At 45.6% G+C, this 21,230-nt stretch overlaps 2 protein-coding genes across 4 annotated transcripts in view; one reads left to right on the forward strand and one right to left on the reverse strand.

The window, feature by feature from the left end:
- Positions 1 to 5,790, reverse strand: part of Slc26a8 (solute carrier family 26 member 8) — a 59,115-nt gene extending 53,325 nt beyond the window's left edge. The window contains exon 1 of the mRNA XM_050141897.1: positions 5,487 to 5,790. Coding sequence (XP_049997854.1) covers positions 5,487 to 5,763 — 277 coding nt within the window. The 5' untranslated portion in view covers positions 5,764 to 5,790. The remainder of the gene's footprint in view (positions 1 to 5,486) is intronic.
- A 1,220-nt stretch (positions 5,791 to 7,010) lies between these two features.
- Positions 7,011 to 21,230, forward strand: part of Mapk14 (mitogen-activated protein kinase 14) — a 59,592-nt gene continuing 45,372 nt past the window's right edge. Inside the window, exon 1 of one of the 3 annotated variants that reach the window (XM_050142791.1) lies at positions 7,011 to 7,528. In XM_050142791.1, the coding sequence (XP_049998748.1) occupies positions 7,413 to 7,528 (116 nt within the window). In that variant the 5' untranslated portion in view covers positions 7,011 to 7,412. The remainder of the gene's footprint in view (positions 7,529 to 21,230) is intronic. The other 2 variants (XM_050142783.1, XM_050142782.1) reach the window with 2 other exon arrangements.

Genomic DNA, 21,230 nt, shown 5'->3' on the forward strand with positions numbered 1-21,230 from the left:
TAAAAAAAAAATTGGACACCAAAAGATCACATATTCCAATTAAAAAAAAAAATAGAGTACAGACCTCAATAGAGAACTCCCAACAGAGGAATCTAAAATGGCTGAAAGACACTTAAGGAAATGTTCAACATCCTTAGTCATCAGATAAGTGCAAATCAAAACAACTCTGAGATTCCATCTAACACCTGTAAGAATGGCCAACATCAAAAACACTGATGACAATTTATGCTGGAGAGGTTGTGGGGAAAAGGGAACACTTCTGCATTGCTGGTGGGAGTGCAAGCTGGTACAACCCCTTTGGATGTCAGTGTGGCAATTTCTCAGAAAATTAGGAAACAACCTTCCTCAAGACCCAGTAATACCACTTTTAGGTATATATTCAAAGGATGCTCAATCGTGCCACAAGGACATGTGCTCAACTATGTTCATAGCAGCTTTGTTTGTCATAGCCAGAACCTGGAAACAACTTAAATGTCCCTCGACCGAAGAATGGATAAGGAAAATGTAGTACATTTACACAATGGAGTATTACATAGCAGAAAAAAATAAGGACAGCTTGAATTTTGCAGGAAAATGGATGAAGCTAGAAAACATTATTTTGAGTGAGGTAACCCAGACACAGAAAGACAATTATCACATGTATTTACTCATAGGTGGTTTTTAAACATAAAACAAAGAAAGCCAGCCTATAAAACCACAATCCCAGAGAACTTAGACAACAATGAGGACACTAAGAGAGACTTACATAGATCTAATCTACAAGGGAAGTAGAAAAAGACAAGATTTCCTGAGTAAATTGGGAGCATGGGGACCTTGGGGGAGGATTGAAGGGGGAAGGGGCGAGGAAAGAAAAAAAAGATACTTTTACTATTTGTGTGTGTGTTCACGTGTGAGTACACGTGCTCTACAAGCCCTGAAACGGGAGCAGGAGTTGGTGCTTATGAGCTTTCCAACGTGTTACTGGGATCCATGCTCAGGTCCTCTGCAAAAGCTGTGTCTGCATTTATTGGCTGAGCCATCTCTCCAGTACCCTTGCTTTTTTTGGAGAGAAGGTCTCTTGTAGTCCAGGTTGGCCTCAAACTCACAATGTAGCCAAGGATAACCTTGAATTCACGATCCTCCAGCTTCCATGTCCCAAGTTATGGGATTACATACACACGGCCTACTATCCCTGTGTCTGTTTGTTTTGTTTTTTAAACTAGAAACTTTCTTTGTTGCTCAGTCTGGTTTTGAATGATGAGTCTTCAGCGAATGCCCTAATTCAGTCCGAGCACTGGGACCAGGGGCATGTCTAACTGTGCCTGCCTTTCAACATACTTTGATGGGACTGTAATTCATACATAATGATGTTACATTTGCACTGCAGTTTGATAAGACCCTTCCTCCATGTTGTATAATTTTACTCTCAAAGGACGTGTTATTCTCATGTTCAAAATGGACAAGGTGTCAGGTGTGGTAGCCTGGCCTGTAATCCCAGCACTGTAGACACAGGGGCAGAAGGCCACGAGGCTGAGATCATCCTGGGCCACATACCAAGAGCCTATCAGAGCAATTGAACACAAAACCCCAAATGAGAACACAGCTCAGGAATTTAGGCAACTTCAGTGTTTACTGCTTGCTTACTATGTGTGGTAGCATGTGTGCACTCAGGTGTGTGTGTGGCTGCACATGTGTGCACTCAGGTGTGTGTGTGGGGGCTATCTCTGCTCTCACTATGTAGCTCTGTACTGGGAAGACGCTGGTGTTTTCCTCACAACCACCAGACTCGTCTCTTCTGACAGGTGTAGGAAGTTCCTCAGCACACCACAATGATTCAGTCACAGCCACAGTTCAGGCCCTGTCTGTAAAACAGATGTCAAGTCTTAAACCTCGTAACCTAGGGCGACACTGATAGCCCCTGAGAAGGTGAGTTGAGGAGACTCAACTCAAGTCGGGGAAGAGGAATAGCCGTTTCAGGGAGAGGACTGGACACAATCAGAGATGATATAAGGGAAGGGATTCAAAAGATCTGAGTCATGTCTGCTTTACACTGAGGGGGAGGGGTGGGTAAAGGTATCCTAGAGGAGGGCCGGTGAGCTGACTGCTGGGGAAGGCACCTGCCACCAAGCCTGACACCTGAGCTGGATCCCTGGACCTGTGTGGTGGAAGGAGAGAACCGACTCCCACCCTGGCTTGACCTGCACTCGGCAGTGTGGCCTGCGTGCATGAGCACAAACACAAAATAAGCAGCTTAACTGTTTCTAGAGGGAGCTGGGTGTGGTGGCACACAGAGGCAGGAGGATCAAGGGTTCAAGAAGAGCCTCTGTTATGTAGCAAGTCTAAGGTCAGCCTGGTTCTAGGAGAGCTTATTTCAAAATAAACAAGCAAGACCACATGCCAAACAAAAGTCATTTCAAGAGGGTCCTGGAGGTGTGACTTGTCCTGGATCTCCTAGGATCTGGAGTCGGAGGAGGAGTCATGTACCTATGGGATATACTTAAGGAGACATTGAATCAGAGATGCTGCCTCGAGCTGTGTGGTCCAGCATGCTGAGCCGCCGGCTAATAAATTTACTACTTAAACCTAACTTTCGTAAAGTAAAATTTTAAATTTAAATCCTACCAGTGCAGATATAAAACTTTCTGTCAGTAGGAGAAGCTGTTTTGAACAGGGCTGGAGAAGGAAAGGTCAAGGCAAAAGCACCATTAAGAGACCCTCTGCGTCATACTGATCTAGGGACAGGTTAGTAAGTCATTTAGAATAAGTTGGAAAGAAAGAAACCAACTGACCAAGCAAACAAAAGCATGGAGCCCCAGTAGAGAGACAGGTGGAACGCTGCCTGTGATGTCTGATCATATGGCTCCCTGAAACATCAAAAGGAAACACATGACTTCCTTATTATGAGTTTCTCTGGAAGTCTCAGCAATGGCTCCAACTCCATGACTTTGTATATGCGTTTGTGTGCATGCATGTGTGTATGTGGTATGTTTGTGTGTGTGTATGCATGTGTGTGGCGTGCTTGTGTGAGTGCATGCATGTATGTGATGTATGTGTGTGGTGTGTTTGTGTGTATGCATGCATGTGTGTAGTGTATGTGAGTATGTGTAGTATGTGTGGAGGCCAGGAGTCTATGCTCTCCATCTTTTTTTTTTTTTGGTAAAGATTTCCTTATTCTATTTTTATTTTACTTTTTTTTTTTTAATTTTTCAAGACAGGGTTTCGCAGTGTAAGAGAACTAGCTTTTGTAGACCAGGCTAGCTCAAACTTACAGGGATTCACCTGCCTCTGCCTCCCGAGTGCTGGGATTAAAGGCATAAGCCACCACGGCCCGGCTTTATTTTACATATATATATGCACTGTGTGTGCCTGGTGTCCTCTGGCACAGAAGAGAGTGTCAGATCCCCAGGAATTGGAGTTATAGATAGTTGTGAGACACCATATGAATTCTGGGAATTGAACCCGGGTCCTCTACAAGAGCTTCTTAACCACCTTATTTTTGAAATAGGTTCTTTTATTCAACAATAGTGCACTGATTCAGCCAGACAGGGTGGTCATAAGCTCCCTGTTCCTTCCCCTCCCGGGCTCTGGTGTCTGAACTCCGCCCTTCTGCTCTCTCAGCAAGTACTTTCCTGATGGAACCATCTCTCAGCCCTTCCATCATAAAAACCCCAGCAACGTCTCACACACCAACCCTTTCTGCACATGTTGGGATGTGCAGAACTCCTACGGACGTGTAGGCCGCACCGAGCAAGACTTCCTGAATCACAAGTTCTGGGGCAGCACAAAAATGTGTTTCAAGGAGTTGGGTGAGCCCAGATTAGTGGCACACGCCTTTAATCCCAGCACTGGAGAGACAGAGGCAGGCGGATCTCTGAGTTCCAGGCCATAGGAAGACCTTGTTTAGCCAGAGAGGCGGCAGCAGCACAGCTCTGATATGGAGTGGCTATAGGGATGCTATAGTCTAAAATAAGCTAGTTATCTTCCCGGTCTTGGCTTTTTTAATTTTTAATTTTAATTTTTGAGACTGGATCTCATGTAGTCTAGCTGGTCTTGAACCCCCAGTCCTCCTGCACCGCCTATCAAATGCTGAGATTACAGGTATACGCTGGCTGCCAGGCATGCTCTAATTCCTTTCTTTTCTTCCTGAACTGGGAATGCACCTGAGGGCCTCACATGCTAGGCTGCTCTACCCTGAGCCGTAGTCCTAGCCTTTAATTATCTTTAATCAGGCTCTAAGTGCTAAATTTAGAATACTATTAAAATACAAGCGCTTTAACCCAGCTCTTTCAAAACATCTACTGCCCTTATTCATTTATCCATCTTATCCATCCAGCCACCCAGCCACTGACTGATTCAAAGAATCTCCATTTGAAATATTTAAATGCAAAAAAGTAACTTGATATATAAAAATTTGACCCAACAGAAAAGAAACCCTGAAAGTTAAGGTGCAAGAATATCTTTCAGGGGGCTGGAGAGATGGCTCAGTGGTTAAGAGCATTGCCTGTTCTTCCAAAGGTCCTGAGTTCAATTCCCACATGGTGGCTCACAACCATCTGTAAAAAGGTCTAATGCCCTCTTCTGGCCTGCAGACATGCACACAGACAGAATATTGTATGCATAATAAATAAATAAATATTAAAAAAAGAATATCTTTCACCTGATACAGTCATCTTTTATTTGTTTCCTATAACCATTAGGCAAAATTCACTTCCAAGTTTTAAAAATAGCACGTGTAATTCCCAACCAAAACCTACTCGTTGCCTGTGACCTTCTCAGTTTTGATGGAGAGTGTACAGGGGACACGCACTGCAAAGGTGTTAGCAAATAGTGTTGTCTAGTGTCAGGAGATAATTGAAGGTGACAGCCCTCCAGCTGCTGATCACAGGTCATGTAAAACACGGACACCTTCCTTTAGGGTCATACAAGGGGGTGTGTTGGAGAGCGACTCATCACTGGGCTGAATGGAGAAGGCTTCATGGGCGGACCCAATATATAATCTATAAATAGGGATTTGACTGGAAGACAGACGGAGACGGGGAGTGGGGGGTGGGGGTGCGGGTGGGGATGGGGTGGGAGGCGCTGAGGTGGAGCGCAGGGTTTAGCCAGAAAGAACGAAATGAACGAAAGCAATGAGGTTTGAAAGGATAAAGAGCCTTGGGCTGAGGCCTGATGGAGACACTGATCGGGTGGAAGTGTGGTGAAGCCCACAGACCGGTTCTCTCAGCTTTTGACGATACGGAGAGTTTTTGAAGGACCCAGCCTGCAAAACCCGCTGTCTCTAGTCACTGTTTCACGTGGCCTTTTGATACGAGAGAGAAGTTCCAGGGACCACAGCCATTCATTCATTCATTCATTCATTCACCCACTCGTTGCGCAAATCATTCAAAGGGTGCCGGGGACCTTCCGGAGTTGCAGGTGACCCAAACAGCCCAGCCCTGGGACGCACAGCATCCCCCACGTTCCCGGGCTGCAGCCAGTGCTCCCGGTGGCTCCCGACCGAGGCTCACCTGGTTCCCGGTGGCCGGCGGGAGCGCTGACGCTGGGGTCAGACTCGGCTCCAACCTGGCGGGCGGCGGCGCTGCGGACGCGGAGGCCGGCAGTTCCCGAGCCGTTGCTGCAGAACCCGCCGGCGTTCCGGCTGTGCGGGTGACGTCTGAGGCGAGGAGAAGGGTACCTGTCTGCCCTCCACACCCCTGGCCATGGGAACCATCTAGAAATAGCCACGAGAATAGGAAGTCCTTTTCCTCCGTCTCCGTGTAACAAACACAGGCATGCGTTGGTCATGGCGGGGTGGATGTGGGTAGGGATGGGTTGAACTTGCCCCGTTCACATTTATTACTAGCTTATACAGAAGATTCCACTAGGTGGGAATGTAGGGCAGGATTTCTCGTGTAGACACAGGAGCCAGGGCCCAAGTAAGGTCAATGGACTTGCCTAAAAGCGAGACTGTCGCCCTGCTTCCAATACTCCCAGAGGCGTGAGATAAGTCTAAAAATTTCTCTAAGTTTAGATTCTTAAGATTCTCCAAAGCTTCCTTTAAATTTCTACATTTTGGCTGACTCTAAAGGGCAGGGGTCAGTCTCAAACTCGAGTAACAGGTTTTGGGGTGTTTGACATACGATCTCATAATAGCCCTGGCTGGCCTCTATTGCAGAGGCTGGTCTCGAACTGCTGATCCTTCCAAATGCTGGGATTACAGGCTGTATAATGTGTGTGTGTGTGTGCATGTGTGTATAAAACACATAAACATTGTGTATATACATACACATATTATATTCATGAACATGTGTTTGTGTGTGTATGTAAGAGGAGACTTTCCTGAAATGGAATGACTTACCTACTACATATATATATATGTATATGTATATGTATATATATATATATTTCTCTTTTCCTTCCAGTGCGGGGATGGAACCCAAGACCTTGCAAATGCTGGCCTCCAGCCTGACAGCGAACATTCTTGATGTCTTTCCTGACCTTGTCCATTCGACTCCCTGTGGGTCCCTGGAATTTCCTTCTGGAACTTCCAGAGTAGTTTTTCAGCTTGAGAAAATTTAAGAGCTACTAGAAGCGTCTGGAGGGAAAGCCTCGGCTTTGAGGCAGGGTTAATATTTCCTTAAGGGGCAGATTTCGTCAACACCCCCAGGAGTAAGCCATGTGTCCTTGAGCAGACAGGACTGCAACAGCTTTCTGGACAGGGCCAGTCTGTTCTTGCTAGGGTTTCTTGGAAATTGCGAGCTCCAATGAGCAGGTGGCTTGCAGTTCAAAGATCTTTTGGCTCCCTCCCCGCCCCGACGCTGTCACAGTCAGTGGCTTTTCGCCATGGCGCCAGGCATTCGCCAAGCCGACCACAAAGAGGCGCGCGTGGCATGCGCTGCGGCCTCCTCCTCCTCCGCGCCCTGGAGGAGCCCAGTCCCCGAGTTCCTGCCTCGGCGCCCCAACTGGGTTTCTCTTCTCGCGAGAGCTGCCTCCCTCTCGCGAACCCCCCCCCCCACGGGCAGGTTCCATATTGGGTAAGATCTCGGCTGGCCGAGGGCTGTCTCCGGGATCTGTTCTCGCGAGACTTCCACGAGAGGCTCCCGGTCGTTGCCTGGAGGATCTCGGCCACAGGAGCCCGAGCGGGCGCTCTGGCGCGAGAGGGTGTTGTGCGGTGTCGGCCCGGGCAGCGGCTGCAGGGGGACCGCGGCGGGAGCAGCCTCGAGCCGCAGTGCCGGCTCCTGCACTTTCCCGAGGCTCGTCGGAGCCGCCGCGCCTGAGAGGGGCCGCGCGCCGGGGATCGCAGCGTCCGGAGCTGCGCGGGCGGCTGGGGCAGCAGGGTCCGGCCAGCCGCGCGGAGGACGGGCGGGCGAGCGGCAGGCTCAGAGGAGAGCGTGCGGCTGCAGGCAGGAGCCCCCCGCTCGGCCACCTCCTCGCCCCGCGGCCGCCGCTGGAAGATGTCTCAGGAGAGGCCCACGTTCTACCGGCAGGAGCTGAACAAGACCATCTGGGAGGTGCCCGAGCGATACCAGAACCTGTCCCCGGTGGGCTCGGGAGCCTATGGCTCGGTTTGGTGAGTGTCGCCGGGCCTCGGGTGGAGAGACGCGGTGGAGCAAGCTGGGTGGCCATGCATGCCTGAGGGCCAGGCCTGTCCCCACAGCTCAGCGATGCGCCCAGCGGCAGGAATTCTCCGGGCGTGTGTGGGGGTGCAGGGGGCAGTCGGAGCGGTGCGTGTCCTGCACCCCTCATCCTGCACACGCAGGTAGATCGGGAGCCATGTGCAGGAGCGGGTCCGCGGTGGGCGCCCCGCGATGGTGCTCCACCCAGCGCTGTCTCTCGGCTGAGAAGATTGTTCCTCTCGGGGTCTCTCTGCAGCCGTGCAGCCGAAGGACCCTGGCCCCGGGTGCGGCCACTTGGGACGCTGGAGCCCTGCCCCGGAGAGCAGACGAGCCCGGCGGAGCTTCTGCAGGGAGCTGTAGGGCAAAGCCTGACCCGGGGACTGCGGTCACCTGAACGAAACTTGCAAGAAAAAGCGCTCCTTTCCCGAATATTTTTTTCTTATTTTTTTTTCTTTTACAATCCTCCATAGAAAAGTCCTGGTTTACGAACCGTTCTTTTGGAATTCGCACATGAATTAGCAGCACCCCGAAGAGCTTTGAATACCGACTTTATCTCGGGGAGCGCGGTGCCAGCTTGCGTGGTGTGTTTCCGATTCGGTCGAAAGCTTTATTTCCTTTTCGGGGGAGGGAGGGTGGCAGCGCCTGCAAGGACGCTACTGCTCGCCGCTTAGTCACATACCACTGCTCATTTCAGTATTGTTTGACAAAACAGTTTTTCAGTGCGGAGCCAGAGGGATTCTGACCTGTTGGGCTTTCTTAGGATCAGAAAAGTAGGACTAGGGCTCGGAGGTTTTTGATTGAAACAAGTCCTGGGGGTGCTTGCCTTTTTTTAAAAGCCCCTTTGAAGGACCGAGGTACATAGTAGTTTTCGTGAGAACCTGGAACATGTATAGCAAAGGAAACGATGTTTTTCAATTTTAAGCCACACCGTGATTTTTGGTATTTTGTTGTTCGTTTGAAACTATGTATCTCCCTGGCTGTCCTGAACCTCACTGTCTTGGCTTATCTCCTCTGCAGGCGCTGAGCAGAAAGTCTTTCACCACCCTGCAAGGCTCGGGAATGGGTTTAAAATTAAATCCATACCATAAAATTTCCACTCCAGAAATGTCTTAGGAACTTTCAAGTATTCCTACAGTATCTTTTAGACTTGGTATCAGATTAGAAATCCCCGATCAGAAAGTAAGCATCTGAGTCAGCAGATGAGCTCTTTCTGTCTTTTAGTAATTCATCTGCATTCCTGCTTTCCAAAGAGTCTGGAGAATTGGTTTGTTTTGTTTTGGAACAAATTCCAGGCTTCTGGATGTGTTAATCTCTAAGTATGAGTCCTGTGTTACTTAAAGTCACACCATGAATTTCCTGTTTGGTAGAATCTTCTGGGTAATTGAGATTGTGCAATCGTGTCCAGCAACAGATCGTATTACATTTGCTGGTACAAGCTGCATAAGTTATGTTGCAGATGGTACCGACCTGCCGCCTTTCTCCCTGTTTACATTGTGGCGGTTTACATTTTAATAAAATGGCAGTAGTACACATTTCTCAGGTGTATCTGCGATTGGATTGTTACATTCATTATTTTTCTAACATTTAATAGCTCATTAGCATACCTTTATTTTCCGTTCCTAATTATTACAGTATCAGGCTTTTTTTCCATTTGAATGCTCAGGGAGTGATGCAACAGAATAGCTCCACTGTAGGCCATCTGGGTGGGTAAACTTGCGGAAGAGCAGGTTTGCAGTGACGTTCAGTAGTGAAGTGCCATTAAAGCCCTCGCCACTTCCTCCAGTGCTGATCTTGTCTGTGAAACAGAATTGAGCACAGCCTCACAATTTGAAAGGACTTTTAGCTAACAGCTTCTTAAAAGTAGTTGATGTGGGACCAGCGATGTAACTCTTGGTACAGCCCTGGCCTTGCCTACGGGAGGCCCTGCATTCCATCCCCAGCAACACAAAGCAATTCATTATGTATAAAGTTCAGAAAGGTATGCCACAGTTCCCCAGCCCTACTTTCTCTTCCTTCAGTGACAACCACTATTCAGTTCCTTGCATGTCTTTTCAGAGAGGCAGTTTCTACAGTAAACTAGATGTGACCTACAACCTATTGATGGAGCAAATACCATTTTCAAGTTCGAAGTTGCGGGGTTTTTTGAAGATTTTTTAAAAAAATGTTTATGTATATGAATATTTTGCTTGCATGCACATATATGTGCACATGAATGCCTGGTGCTATGGGTCCCTGGAACTGGGGTTACAGACAGTTATGTGCAGCTCCATGGTTGTTGGGGATTGAATCCGGGTCCTCCTCAAGAGTCAGAGTTATGATTTCTGTTAGCAGCTTTTTAAGTGCGACTGAAAACACCTTTTTGAATTTCTTTTTTTTGGTTTTTCAAGACAGGGTTTCTCTGTGTGTCTCTGGCTGTCTGGAACTCACTCTGTAGACAGGCTGGCATTGGGGTCACAGAGATCTGCTTGCTTCTGCTTCACGAGTGCTGGGATTAAAGATGTGCACCACTGCGCCTAGCTTCTTGAATTTCTTTTTTAACCCCCACGTTGGGGCTTGTGTTCCTTCTCTCCGTCTCATTATCTGAGACGGTTTGGTGTTGGAAACAAGGAAGTCCATTCGAGTGCAAGTAACTGACAGGGATTTAGACTGGAACCTCGAGAAGGCACTGCAGCTGGTGACAATGTCTTGTGTTGGTGAGGGAAGACCTGTAACGAATGTCACAGCATTTTTTGTATGGCTTATTAAATTGGAAAAAGGGATCTTTGAATGGGACATGGTACACTTTGATGTGTAACTATTTTTTTTTACGTTCACGCCTATTTTTATTTTAATTTGCACTGTGTAGTGAACAACAAAAACAAAACAAACCAAGTACAAGTGTGTAGTAACCAACTGTGAGTCAAAGATCATGGCAGTCAGACTAGAAATTTGAGAGTTGATACAGCTGTACAGATATCTTTCTTTTAAAAAGAGTAAAAGGGAACTAAACCAAGTCTTCAAGTTTTAAGGAACTTTGCTCATTGTCTGTAGAGGGAAATGAAGCAAAATTGCTTCAGACCACATGGTTGCAAAGCATTGATTTTGTGGTTTGGGACACAGGGGACAATCTCTGTGGGGAATTTAAGGAAATACAAACAGGAACTTCAGTCCCTTCCCTCTGGGGAAGGGGTCTTTCCAGCCCCCTTGCTGGGCTGACTTGGGCACCATAGGTTGCACTTCTAGATCATCTGTAGCCATTTACTCTTCATTTTCTATTGCGTACCACCAAGTAGTGGCTGGGTTCTTGAGATAGACAAGAGAAGACAGTTCATTCCATCATAACAAAAAGTAGCGGAAGATGGTAAGTTCTTCTAAGAAACCAGCAACTTAATGCACTATATAGGACAAAATTATTCCAGTAAATATAACAAAAATAAATAAGGCTTTTTAAAAACTGTTACTAGCCATTCACCAATAATTTTATTTTAACAAACCAAGGTAAAAAAACCTCCATGGTTAGATATGAAAAGATGACTCTCTTGACCAGTGAGAAGTCTGTGCTTTTTACTTTCTTTTCTAATAAGTAGCTTGACCCTCTTCTTCCTTCCCTCCCTGGCTTTCTTCAAGACTGCCTTGGACTCTTGATCCTTTTGCTTGAGGATCTCTACTGCAGGTACCACAGGAGTGGGCCACCAAAATGCTTTTAGCTGACATACCTTCCACTTACTGTCTTTGTAACTAAAAGTAGAATACTTACCTGTATGTTACCAGTCTTAATAAGAAACATTTAAATATAGTTATTAACTCCCAGCCACAAGTTTGAGGCCAGTTTGGCCTGCAGAGTGAAAATGAAGCCATCTGGAGAAAAACATAAACAGACAAAACCGCCCGTGGTTACTGGCAAGAGGGTGTACGTGCATGTTTAGATTTATTTATTTTTATGTGTATTGTCTGAATGTATATCTGTATGCCACAGTGTGTTTGGTGCCTTCAAAGGCCTCTGAAACTGGAGTTACAGATGGTCATGAGCCATCATGCTGGTGGTGGGAACAAAACCCAGGTCCTCTGACAGCCAGTGCTTGTAGCCACTGAGCCATCTCTCTGGCCCCAGTCACTGGCAGGGGTTTGTGTGAGTACTGGAGAAGGACTGGTTTAAGTGTTCAGCCATTAGTTCTGTTCTATTGAATTCCGCTTCCCACTCATAGCTTCCCACTGGACCCAAGGCCTCTCAGATCTGCCACTTTTGATTTTGCTTTTGCTTTTGATTTCTCTTTTAATTCAGCCTTAGAGATGATCTGTGTTGCCTTTGCCTTCTGTGGACAATGTTGTGAATTGTGCTGAACCCTAGGACTTAGGCCTCAAATGTAGAAGAATTCTTTGGATGCAGTCACTTGGTATTAGTTGGCATTTTATGAGATTCTGTAGTCTGTAGGTCATTTGCATTTCAAGCATGATCTGTTACTCCTTTTCTAGCTCCAGGAGGCTGGTTTACTTCTCTCTTCTCCCTTTGTATCGCTAGTGAGTGAGCCAGGTCATGTGCATGATAAACACGTTATCCACTGAGCTTCACCCCAGCCTTCAGGCTGGCATTTTTAACCTAGTTTTGTGGATGAGCTGGGCTTATTTAAAGGAGACACGCTTGCCAGAGCAGCTTTGGTTTTGGGTCTAGGATTCCGGCACTTGAGTAGTGTCTTTTCCCATCGGTGTGCCTGCTGGTTGTATGGGGACAGCGCCTCTTGTGTAGTCTTTTGCGATAGAGTTGTGATTACAGGACAGAGGACTCTTCAGGGTCACTGTGGGTAAATGACAACCCACTTAAGCCATGTACTCCCTCAGAATCGATAAATTAAAAAATTGAAGTTAATGCCCAGATGAAATCCCCCCCCCCAAGAACTAGGTAGTTCTGATAGGTGACTTCTGGATTTATGACTAACATTCATTTGGAATTTATCAGTGTATACTTATGGAAAGTTAAGACCAACCATGTTGGTGTTGTATAATATAAGTACAGTATATGAAAATGAAATAAGCCTTGCTAGGCCTTTGAAAATACATCAGATTTTTATTCCTTGTGAGATTTGTCCTATCCAAAGGGGTCTGGTTGCTGCACTATCAGTGCATCTCAGTGTAATGGTGCTGACGGATTTCTGCTCCGGCTTGTGGATGTGCGTATTGTGTACAGTTTTTTTTTTTTTAAAGGAAACAAGACCAGAACTTTAAGTTTAATTTTTTTTTTAAAATTTCGGTTTTAGAAGATTAATCTTTGCAAATTGCTTTATAAGCTACATTTGTAGTGAGGATTAACCAGTTTTCCAGTGGACAAGCCTTTAAGAATTTGTTACAGGGAAGAAAAGGTAGTGTTCTGTGAAATACACTTTACAGGTTGTTTCAGGGTTCTGAGCATGCTCCCATCCCAGGCTGCTGGTGAGATAAGTGGTGTAGGTGAACGTGACAATCCCAAAGTTTTGGTCTTGGGGAAATGGATAGATTGTGGTGACATGCGAAAAGGTACAGGATTGTAGGTTCGTTGGTGACATAGTTACTCACTTCACTGTGGGGCTTGTTCTTCAGCTACAGAATGTGGGATGCTAACAAAGTACAAAATGCTCGTCTGCCTGAAGCTGTGCTGTGCTGTGCTGACAGTGGAAAAATAAGCCACGTTTATGGTGTCAGTGTCATTGGGAATACGAGACACAGCAAGGAAAGCGCAGAGTGGCTTCGCTTTTTCTCCTCCTCCTCTTCTTTTTTCCTCTTCCTCCCAGTGCTGAGGAACTTTGGTCCTCATACATGCCACACAGGCCTCTACTGTTCGCCATCCTCCGTTGCACTTATAAGCCAGAGGACGGTGGTGGAAGTGACAGGAAAGACCTCAGCTGAGGTGCTGGGCATGGTGGGGCGAGGGGATTAATAAAACACAGACCTGTGCACAGCTAGAGCTGATGCGTCTGGCAGCAATCAGGAGAAAGGACTTTGCAGCTGGTAAGGCTCCTGTAAGGTCGTGTTTGCCCTTGTAAGGACCAACTTTTATGCCGAGAAGAGACAGAAGAGGGATTTCGCTCCATAGTTTTATTTCTGTTCCTTAACTGACAAAGGCCCTGTTTGTGGTTCAGGATAGCACAAGAGAGATGAATCATTGCAAAGCTCTGACCTATGCCTGAAGCTCTCATTCCACCAGTCCCAGAGTGCCAGAAATTCAGGGTACTCCATTCCAGCTCTCGAAATGACATGGGCTTGCTTCAACTTTTTCAGGGTTTTGTTGCCAAAAGGAAGGGAGCAAAGAGATTAGCTGTTGATTGGGTTCAGCTGAGAAAGGAAGATGAACGGCTGGAGGGCTGAACGTTTTCTAACGTCTTTGGCTTAAAGTCGTTTTTATCTTCCTTAGGGTATCTGAGTATTTAAGATCCCATTTATTTTGCTCTTTGGCTTTGTGTCTGTTTTCCATTCCTCTGCCTTTCCCTCCTCATGTTACCTGGCACTGGTGATTTTGGCTATGAGGCTCCAAGGACTGTTAACTTGAATAGATGGGACAGATCTGCATCTACAGATACTTGTAGCTGCTTTCTGTCCTGTCTGGGCTGCCTTCATTGAGCTCCTTTCTTGATTCTTGGAAGCTGTCCCCTTTTACTGCTCTACTGTCTGGCTGCAGAAAGTAAGTTCCTGCAAACACAGGTTCCCATGGCAACACAACAGAAAGGTATTAGAACAAGTGTTTCTTCTGTCTAGACCTGCTGTCTGACCAGCTGCAGCCCCTGAGCATGTTTGCTCCTGCTGCGCTGAAGGATGTGCTTACAGATTTCCTCGTATCCCTCAAAGCCTCCTCCTTGTAGGCCTTGCCACTGTGCTTGTGACACGGAGGAAGTTGTATGTGTGCCCTGCTGCAGGTCTATCCCCAAAGTGTGTGGTGGTTGTGTCTCCAAGCTTGCAGTCAGCATACAGCACACTCATCCCTATAACAGCAGCAGCTGCCCGTTTGCTGTCGTACACTTGCTAGTGCTAGGCATTGTGTGTAAGGCCAGAGCAGGGACTGGGGAGTGCTGCATGAGAGCACGAGGACCTGGGTTAGATGTGCGCACGGCACACACTCGTGATCTAGCACTAGGGTGCCAGAGACAGGCCAGTTAGCCTGGCCAAGTTGGTGAGCTCCAGGCTGAGTGAGAAAGCCTGTCTCAAAACAAGGTGGAAGACACGTAAGGTCAACCTCTGACCTACACACAGAAAAGCAGGAAGGGCCCCAGGTTGCTTCGGAAGTCTCTGTAGCTTTTCTTTTTGCATCTGTTCAGTGAATCTTGTCACCTCAGAGCTCCCTTTATATCTCTAAAGACTCTTCTGTCTCTCAAGTTCAGTGACATTCTAGTAGCTTGTCACATCTAGGACAGCTTGGTGCCAAGATATGTATTGGAAATCTGTGTCAGAGAAGCCTTTCCATCTGGTGATTCAGATCTGGAAAGGATGACATCAGCATGTGCCCACAAGAGGTCAGAAAATAAAACAAAACCTCTTTTGATGTGTGAAGGCTCTGGGAGGCTGTTTTAGAGAAGACGGTGTGAGAGTAATTGGTCTGGGTTCTGGGCCCTTGGCTGTGTCCACGCGCAGTGTCTTGTGCTCAGTTGTGCCTCTGCTCTCTCTGTGACACTCAGCTTGGGGTGTCTGGCTTGTGCAAGTGCTGAGTTCATCTTGTATTTCTTCATTCCGGTAGCAGACTAATTTAATTCCCAGAAATAATTTCTTTATTCTTAGTATCCTCGGAAGCTGACTCTCTCCCTCTGCCTTCCCCCTTAAACCTCTCATTTAGGGCTTTTACTAGCTTGAACCTCCTTGAACTTAGACTTAGGAATACATAGTTTCTGTTTGTTTTCTCTGCAGTCTACCAGTTGCTGATGAAGATTTTAGTTCTCTTTCTCATCTGTAAAAGGGGAAAAAAGCAAAATAAAACCTTCCTCCCTAAAAATGCTTGTGTTAGGTTGCAGGGAAATATTGATGTTGATGTTTTGTATTAATATATTTCTGTCATTCCATGATTTTGTGTGTGTGTGTAAACATTCTTACACATATGCGTATACGTGTGTGGAGGCCAGAGGTTAACCTCAGGTATTGTCCTTTGTCACTCTCTACCTTATTTTTTTTAAGGTATAGTCTCTCAGTGAATCTGAGGCTCATGAATTGGTTAGACTAGCAGGCCAGCGATTCCCCAGGGACCTTCCTGTTTCCACCCCCAAATCTCAAATGCTGGGGTTGATTACAGGCACATAGCATCAAACCGTTTTTTGGGGTTTTGGTTTTTTTTTTTTTTTAAATGTATATTGACATTCATGTATGTCTATGTGAGAGTATCAGATGTTGGAGTTACAGACAGTTGTATGATGTCATATGGGTGGTGGAGATTGGACCCACGTCCACTGGAAGAACAGCTAAGTGCCCTTAACCACCGAGTCATCTCTCCAGCCCCCTGGGTTTTGTTTGTTCATTTTTATGTGGGTCCTGGGAATCAGAGTCGGTCCTCATACTTGCTAGTGTAATCAGTTTCCCAGCTGAGCCATCTCCCCAGCTTTTGTCACCTCTCCTTTGATGCTGCAGTTTGGCTTGCATAGGTTTCTGATTCCTGTGTAGTGTTCTAAGTGCCTTGTGATCTCTTTAGAAATGAGCAGTCTCAATGTTAATCGATGCTGATGCTAGGCAAAAGGTTGAAAGGTCACAGATTAAGAGGTGTGTCTGTTACTTTGCGTGCCTGAAATCCGTTTACATCCCCAGACATAGTATAACAGGGTTCCTCAGTCTGCAGACATTCTGGGTGGGGCTGATGCTTGTTGTGGGGGCTGATAGGGTATTGTCGTTTAACAGTAGTGCTGTCTCCTTATCTCAAGGTTTATAGCAGTTTCCCATTGTGACAGCCAAAATTGTCTTAGAGACATTGCCTTATGTTTGGGCGCCAGTCTAGGGAAACAGCACCCATAATTGAAAACTTTTACACAGCTGTACATATTTAGGATAATTGGTCTGGAGTGAAAACTAGAGGCTAACTTGAACACTTGACCTGTCAGCGGGGCGGAATGCTTCCTTCGTCCTTCAACATGACCTTCCTTATTCCAGGGACACCAGGGACACTGGCTAGGTCCCAAGCTTAATGGTTGGGACAGCCGGCTTAGAATGCTGTCATTGACCATGGGAATAACTGTATAGTGTTGTGAGGAAACAGTGTATGTGAGTGACTTGTTTTCTTTTGGATTTGTAAATGTTCTGGAAGGGAAAGCTAACTATTTAGGACATTAACATTGAGTCCAAACTAAAGGTGGTGTTTTCTTTCCCACAGCATCTCTGGTGTTTTCTGCCCTTTCTCTCCTATCTTCTTTCTGTAGATATCAAAGTTCTAAAAATATAATGTTCAGGCCAGCTAGGGCTATATAGTGAGATCCCATCAAAATAAAAATGTTAGCAAAGCAAGAGACTGTCAAGTAAACAAAGAAACAAAAGTACTAGCAGTTAAAATCCCCGGTTTGTTTGTCTAACATAGTCTAGATGTATAGCCCTGGCTGGCCTGGAACAACACTGCAGACTAGCCTGACTTCAGACACACGGCAGCCCTACCTCTCCTGCCAGGATCACAAACGTGCGCCACTGCTTTATCTGCATTTTGAAGATTCTTAACATTTTAGTCTTTAAAACATTAGACAATAACAAAGGGTGAATTTCTTAGTCTTGTGGATCTCAGCAGTAACTGAGGAAAATTAGCTTTAGCCTTGATTTAGTGCCTCTTATTTAGACTTACATTTTGGTGTTTTCCTGAATTACCTATGGTAGTACTTGAAGAGCTCTGATGTGGCAGTAACAAATTCTGTATTAGGATATGCAGTTTTTAATGTTTAATGTTGTTCTTTATATCTCCATTTGTGTGGTTGTGTCTGTTCATGTGGAACTAGGGGATACAGTCTGCCTTCTCCGAGACAGGGTCTCTCTCATTGGCCTGGAGCTCACTTTAGGCTGCTAACCAACAAGCCCCAGGAATCCTCCTCTCCTGTCTACTCCAGTATTGGGATTATAAGGTACACAGCAGTATGCCAACACTTTTACATGGGTTCTAGGCTAGAACTTAGGTCCCCACAGATTCCCCCATTTTAGATCATTTTCAGATATCCTCAAAGTGTCCTGTTTTGTTCTCCATATTTCTCTATCTTATTTCATCTTTGGGGAAAATTTTACTCTTTTATTATCTTTTATTTTTTGCAAAATGACTCATTCTTAAATTGTATTTTCTTTGTGTATATCCTTTTTGGATGCATAATCTTACAGCCTCATCCATTGTTCATATAATGTGATTTCGAATTTCAAGAATATCTTTCTGGAAATGTAATTCAGTGGTAGAATACTATTTGGCTAGCAGACGCAAAAGCCCTGGGTTCAATCCTCTGCAAAGCAAGTTGGGGGGTACCTGCTGCTGCTGGTGGTGCACACCTTTAATACCAGCACCTGGGAGGCAGAGGCAGGTGAATGAATCTCTCTGAGTTTGAGACCAGTATGGTCTACAGAGCTAGTTCTAGGACAGCCAGGACTACACAGAGAAACCCTGTCTTCACAAAACAAAACAAAAGAAGTAACCCTGTTGTTTTGGACTCCTCTATTGTGCCAGGTGTGGTGGTAGAGGCTAGTAATCCCAGCACTCAAGAGGCTCAGGCAGGAGGATTGGGTCAGCTTGGACTACGGCATGAGAACCCTATTTCAAAGCACTAGAAGATCTAATCTTGTGGATTCCAGGTCTGTTGAAATGTTAAAAAGTTTCCATAGCACCCTACTTTTCCTTTGCACATTTTTTCAGGATGCTCTTGGAAGATGGAGCAATGGCTTTCTTGGCGTGGATTCACATCATATATCTGTATGGTTCCGCCTTACATAGATAGGAAGTTGGTATTTAAAGGAATCTTGGTGGTTAGAAAGTACACTGCTCTTGCAGAGGACCTGGGTTTGGGTTCCCAAACCCACATCAGGCAAACTCAAAACTGCTGTCACTACAAGTCCAGAGAATTTGACTACTCTTGCCTCTGAGGACACCTACTCTTGCCTATACATACACCTGTGTACAGACACATATACACATCAATAAAAATGAATCTTTAAAAAATGAGTCTAATTGTTACCACTGGTAAATGAGGGGTTGTGGGAATTACAGCAGAGCATGAGCCAGTTGAAGATTTGAAATCTGAAATGTGTGTGTCTTGTTTCTTTTCCTGTTGCTTTGGTGAAGAAGGTTTATCTTGGCTCATAGTTCAAGGATCCAGTCCTTTATGGTGGGGAAATCATGGAGGCTGGAGCTTAAAGCAGCTGGTCACATGACACCCACAGTCAGGAAACAGAGAGCCGGGAGTTCATGCTGCAGTTTAACTTCCTTTCCCTACTGATCTGCTCACAATCGATCCCAGCCAAGAAAGGCTGGGTATTCCCAGCTCAGTTCATATCACCAAGATAAGACAGTCATGCCCAGGGAGGTCTGTCTCCCAGATGATTCTAGATCCTGTCAACACTAACCATCACAGTGTGTGTGTGTATGTGTGTGTGTACACATGTGTGTACATGTGTGTACACATTTATATTTATGTTTTAGATTTACTGTGGTGAGGAAAATTTGTTGATATCCATCAGAAAGTGTTCAAGGTTTACCAGTATGTCAGAGATAAGACTAATGGACTACAGGCACTTGGTGTGGACATATACGCAGGAGTGGTGGCTTTGTGGGTTATAGTATTTAGAATGCTTTCATGGAGGAGAAAAGTTTTGAGAATTATTTTGAGAGCTTAGTAAACTCCTCGGTGGGGAGGATGAAAGGAAACAAACACCTTGAGATAGCAGGTGAGCGAACAGATGTGGAGAGGACCAGCCTGACCCAGCTGTGGGTCTCCCCAGTTCAGAGTCATTTGTGGAACTTTAACTGTACAGATGTCAGAATAGTCAGCCGTGTTCCTGGTTAGCAGGGCATCTGTAGGCAGCAGAGAGCTGTTGCCTTGATGTGTACCGAGGAAAGGGTTGATGTTAAGCGTTCTGTCTGAAGCTGCGGCAGGGATTGGTCGGAGGAAGCGGAGTGCTGTTCGGCAGCGTGCGGCAGTGTGTCTACAGACACCTGTCTTTCTGACTCCCCGGGCTTCTCTATCCTTCAGGTCAGGAGTGATCTGTTCTTGGTATGTGTTTATTATTTTTGCTTTATGTTCAGGTCACAACTAGATGCCAAAAATAAAGATAAACCACAGCTTCTGCTCTCTCACAGCCTGGAGGAGGAAACAAGCATATGGATGGTGGTTTTGAGTTCGGTCTCTACAGGACTGGCTATACTATGTTGCTGACTGCAGTAGGTCCCAGGTTCCTTGATTCATTGAATTCATGTAAGCTTTTAACTTGTGAGACTCTGGGTAACCATAGAAACAAATGATCAAGGACTCTCAATTATATTTTAATAATCTTCTCTTTTTTACTGTTACTTTAGAGATCTGATCAACTTCCAGTCTAAGAGAAAGAGATTATAAAAATATCTACTAAATATCTGAGGGTTTACTACTTGTAAAGTCCCATGCTGGAAGCTGCAGGTACAAACTTACTTTATAGTTGAGTGTTGATTTCAGTTTGGAGTATTTAAAACTGCCTTCTGGGGCAGGAGAAACGGCTCGGTTATGGAAAGTGCATACTGTTCTTGCAGAGGATCCAAGTTCTGTTTCCAGTACCAGTGTGGGGAAGCTCACAACTCATACCCTGTAAACTCCGGCTCCAGGGAATCTAATGGCACTCAGGTGCAGAAGCCCACACACAGACACAAACACAAGATTAAAGATAAAATAAGGTAGTTTTTAAAACTACTAGCTTTTTATAGTTTGTGAAGCATACCCACATACTTAACCTTATTTGAGCCTTTTCCTAGCATTTTGAGTCAGGCAGTGCTGGGGACTCCCTGGTTTATTATTTGGAAACAGGTTTGTGAGAGTTTTGTCTGGGATCACCTGCTGGGAAGTTCCATAACCCAAACTAAAACTCATCTTTTGATTACTGGTTTGTTCTCTGTAGGGCAGTGTGTATGTTTAAATTTGCTAAATGGAATTTTCTAGATCAATAAAAAAAAAGTCAAGGTGTTCCTTGGCTTACATTGGTTTTGTTTTATTTTATTTTGTTATATTGAGACAGGATCTCTGTGTAACCTTGACTGTCCTGGAACTCACTCTGTACACCAGGCTGACTTTGGAATTAAAGGTGTTGCCACCACCTCTCAGCTGCATTTTTTTTAAATATTTATTTATTTATTATGTATACAATATTCTGTCTGTGTGTATGTCTGCAGGCCAGAAGAGGGCGCCGGACCTCTTTACAGATGGGTGTGAGCCAACATGTGGTTGCTGGGAATTGAACTCAGGACCTTTGGAAGAGCAGGCAATGCTCTTAACCACTGAGCCATCTCTCCAGCCCCTCTCAGCTACATTTGTGTTTTGCTTTTGTTGTTGTTTTGTTTGCCCAGAACAAAACAAAGAAATCCTGTAAGTTGAAATAGTAAGTCCCAGGGCTCCGAAAGCACCTATCCACCTCAGTGTCTTACCTTAGCAACAGTATACTGTAGAGTGAGCACATGGCTTACTGGACGGACACTGTTGCCGAGCATTGGGAGAGCATCTGACTACTCAGCAGCCTGTGAAAGGCCCCACCAAAATGCCAGGT

The sequence above is a fragment of the Alexandromys fortis genome, unplaced genomic scaffold (genome assembly GCF_014885135.2).
Source record: "Alexandromys fortis isolate MF-2015 unplaced genomic scaffold, M_Fortis_MF-2015_v1.1 scaffold_9, whole genome shotgun sequence".
NCBI classification, from domain to species: Eukaryota; Metazoa; Chordata; class Mammalia; order Rodentia; family Cricetidae; genus Alexandromys; species Alexandromys fortis.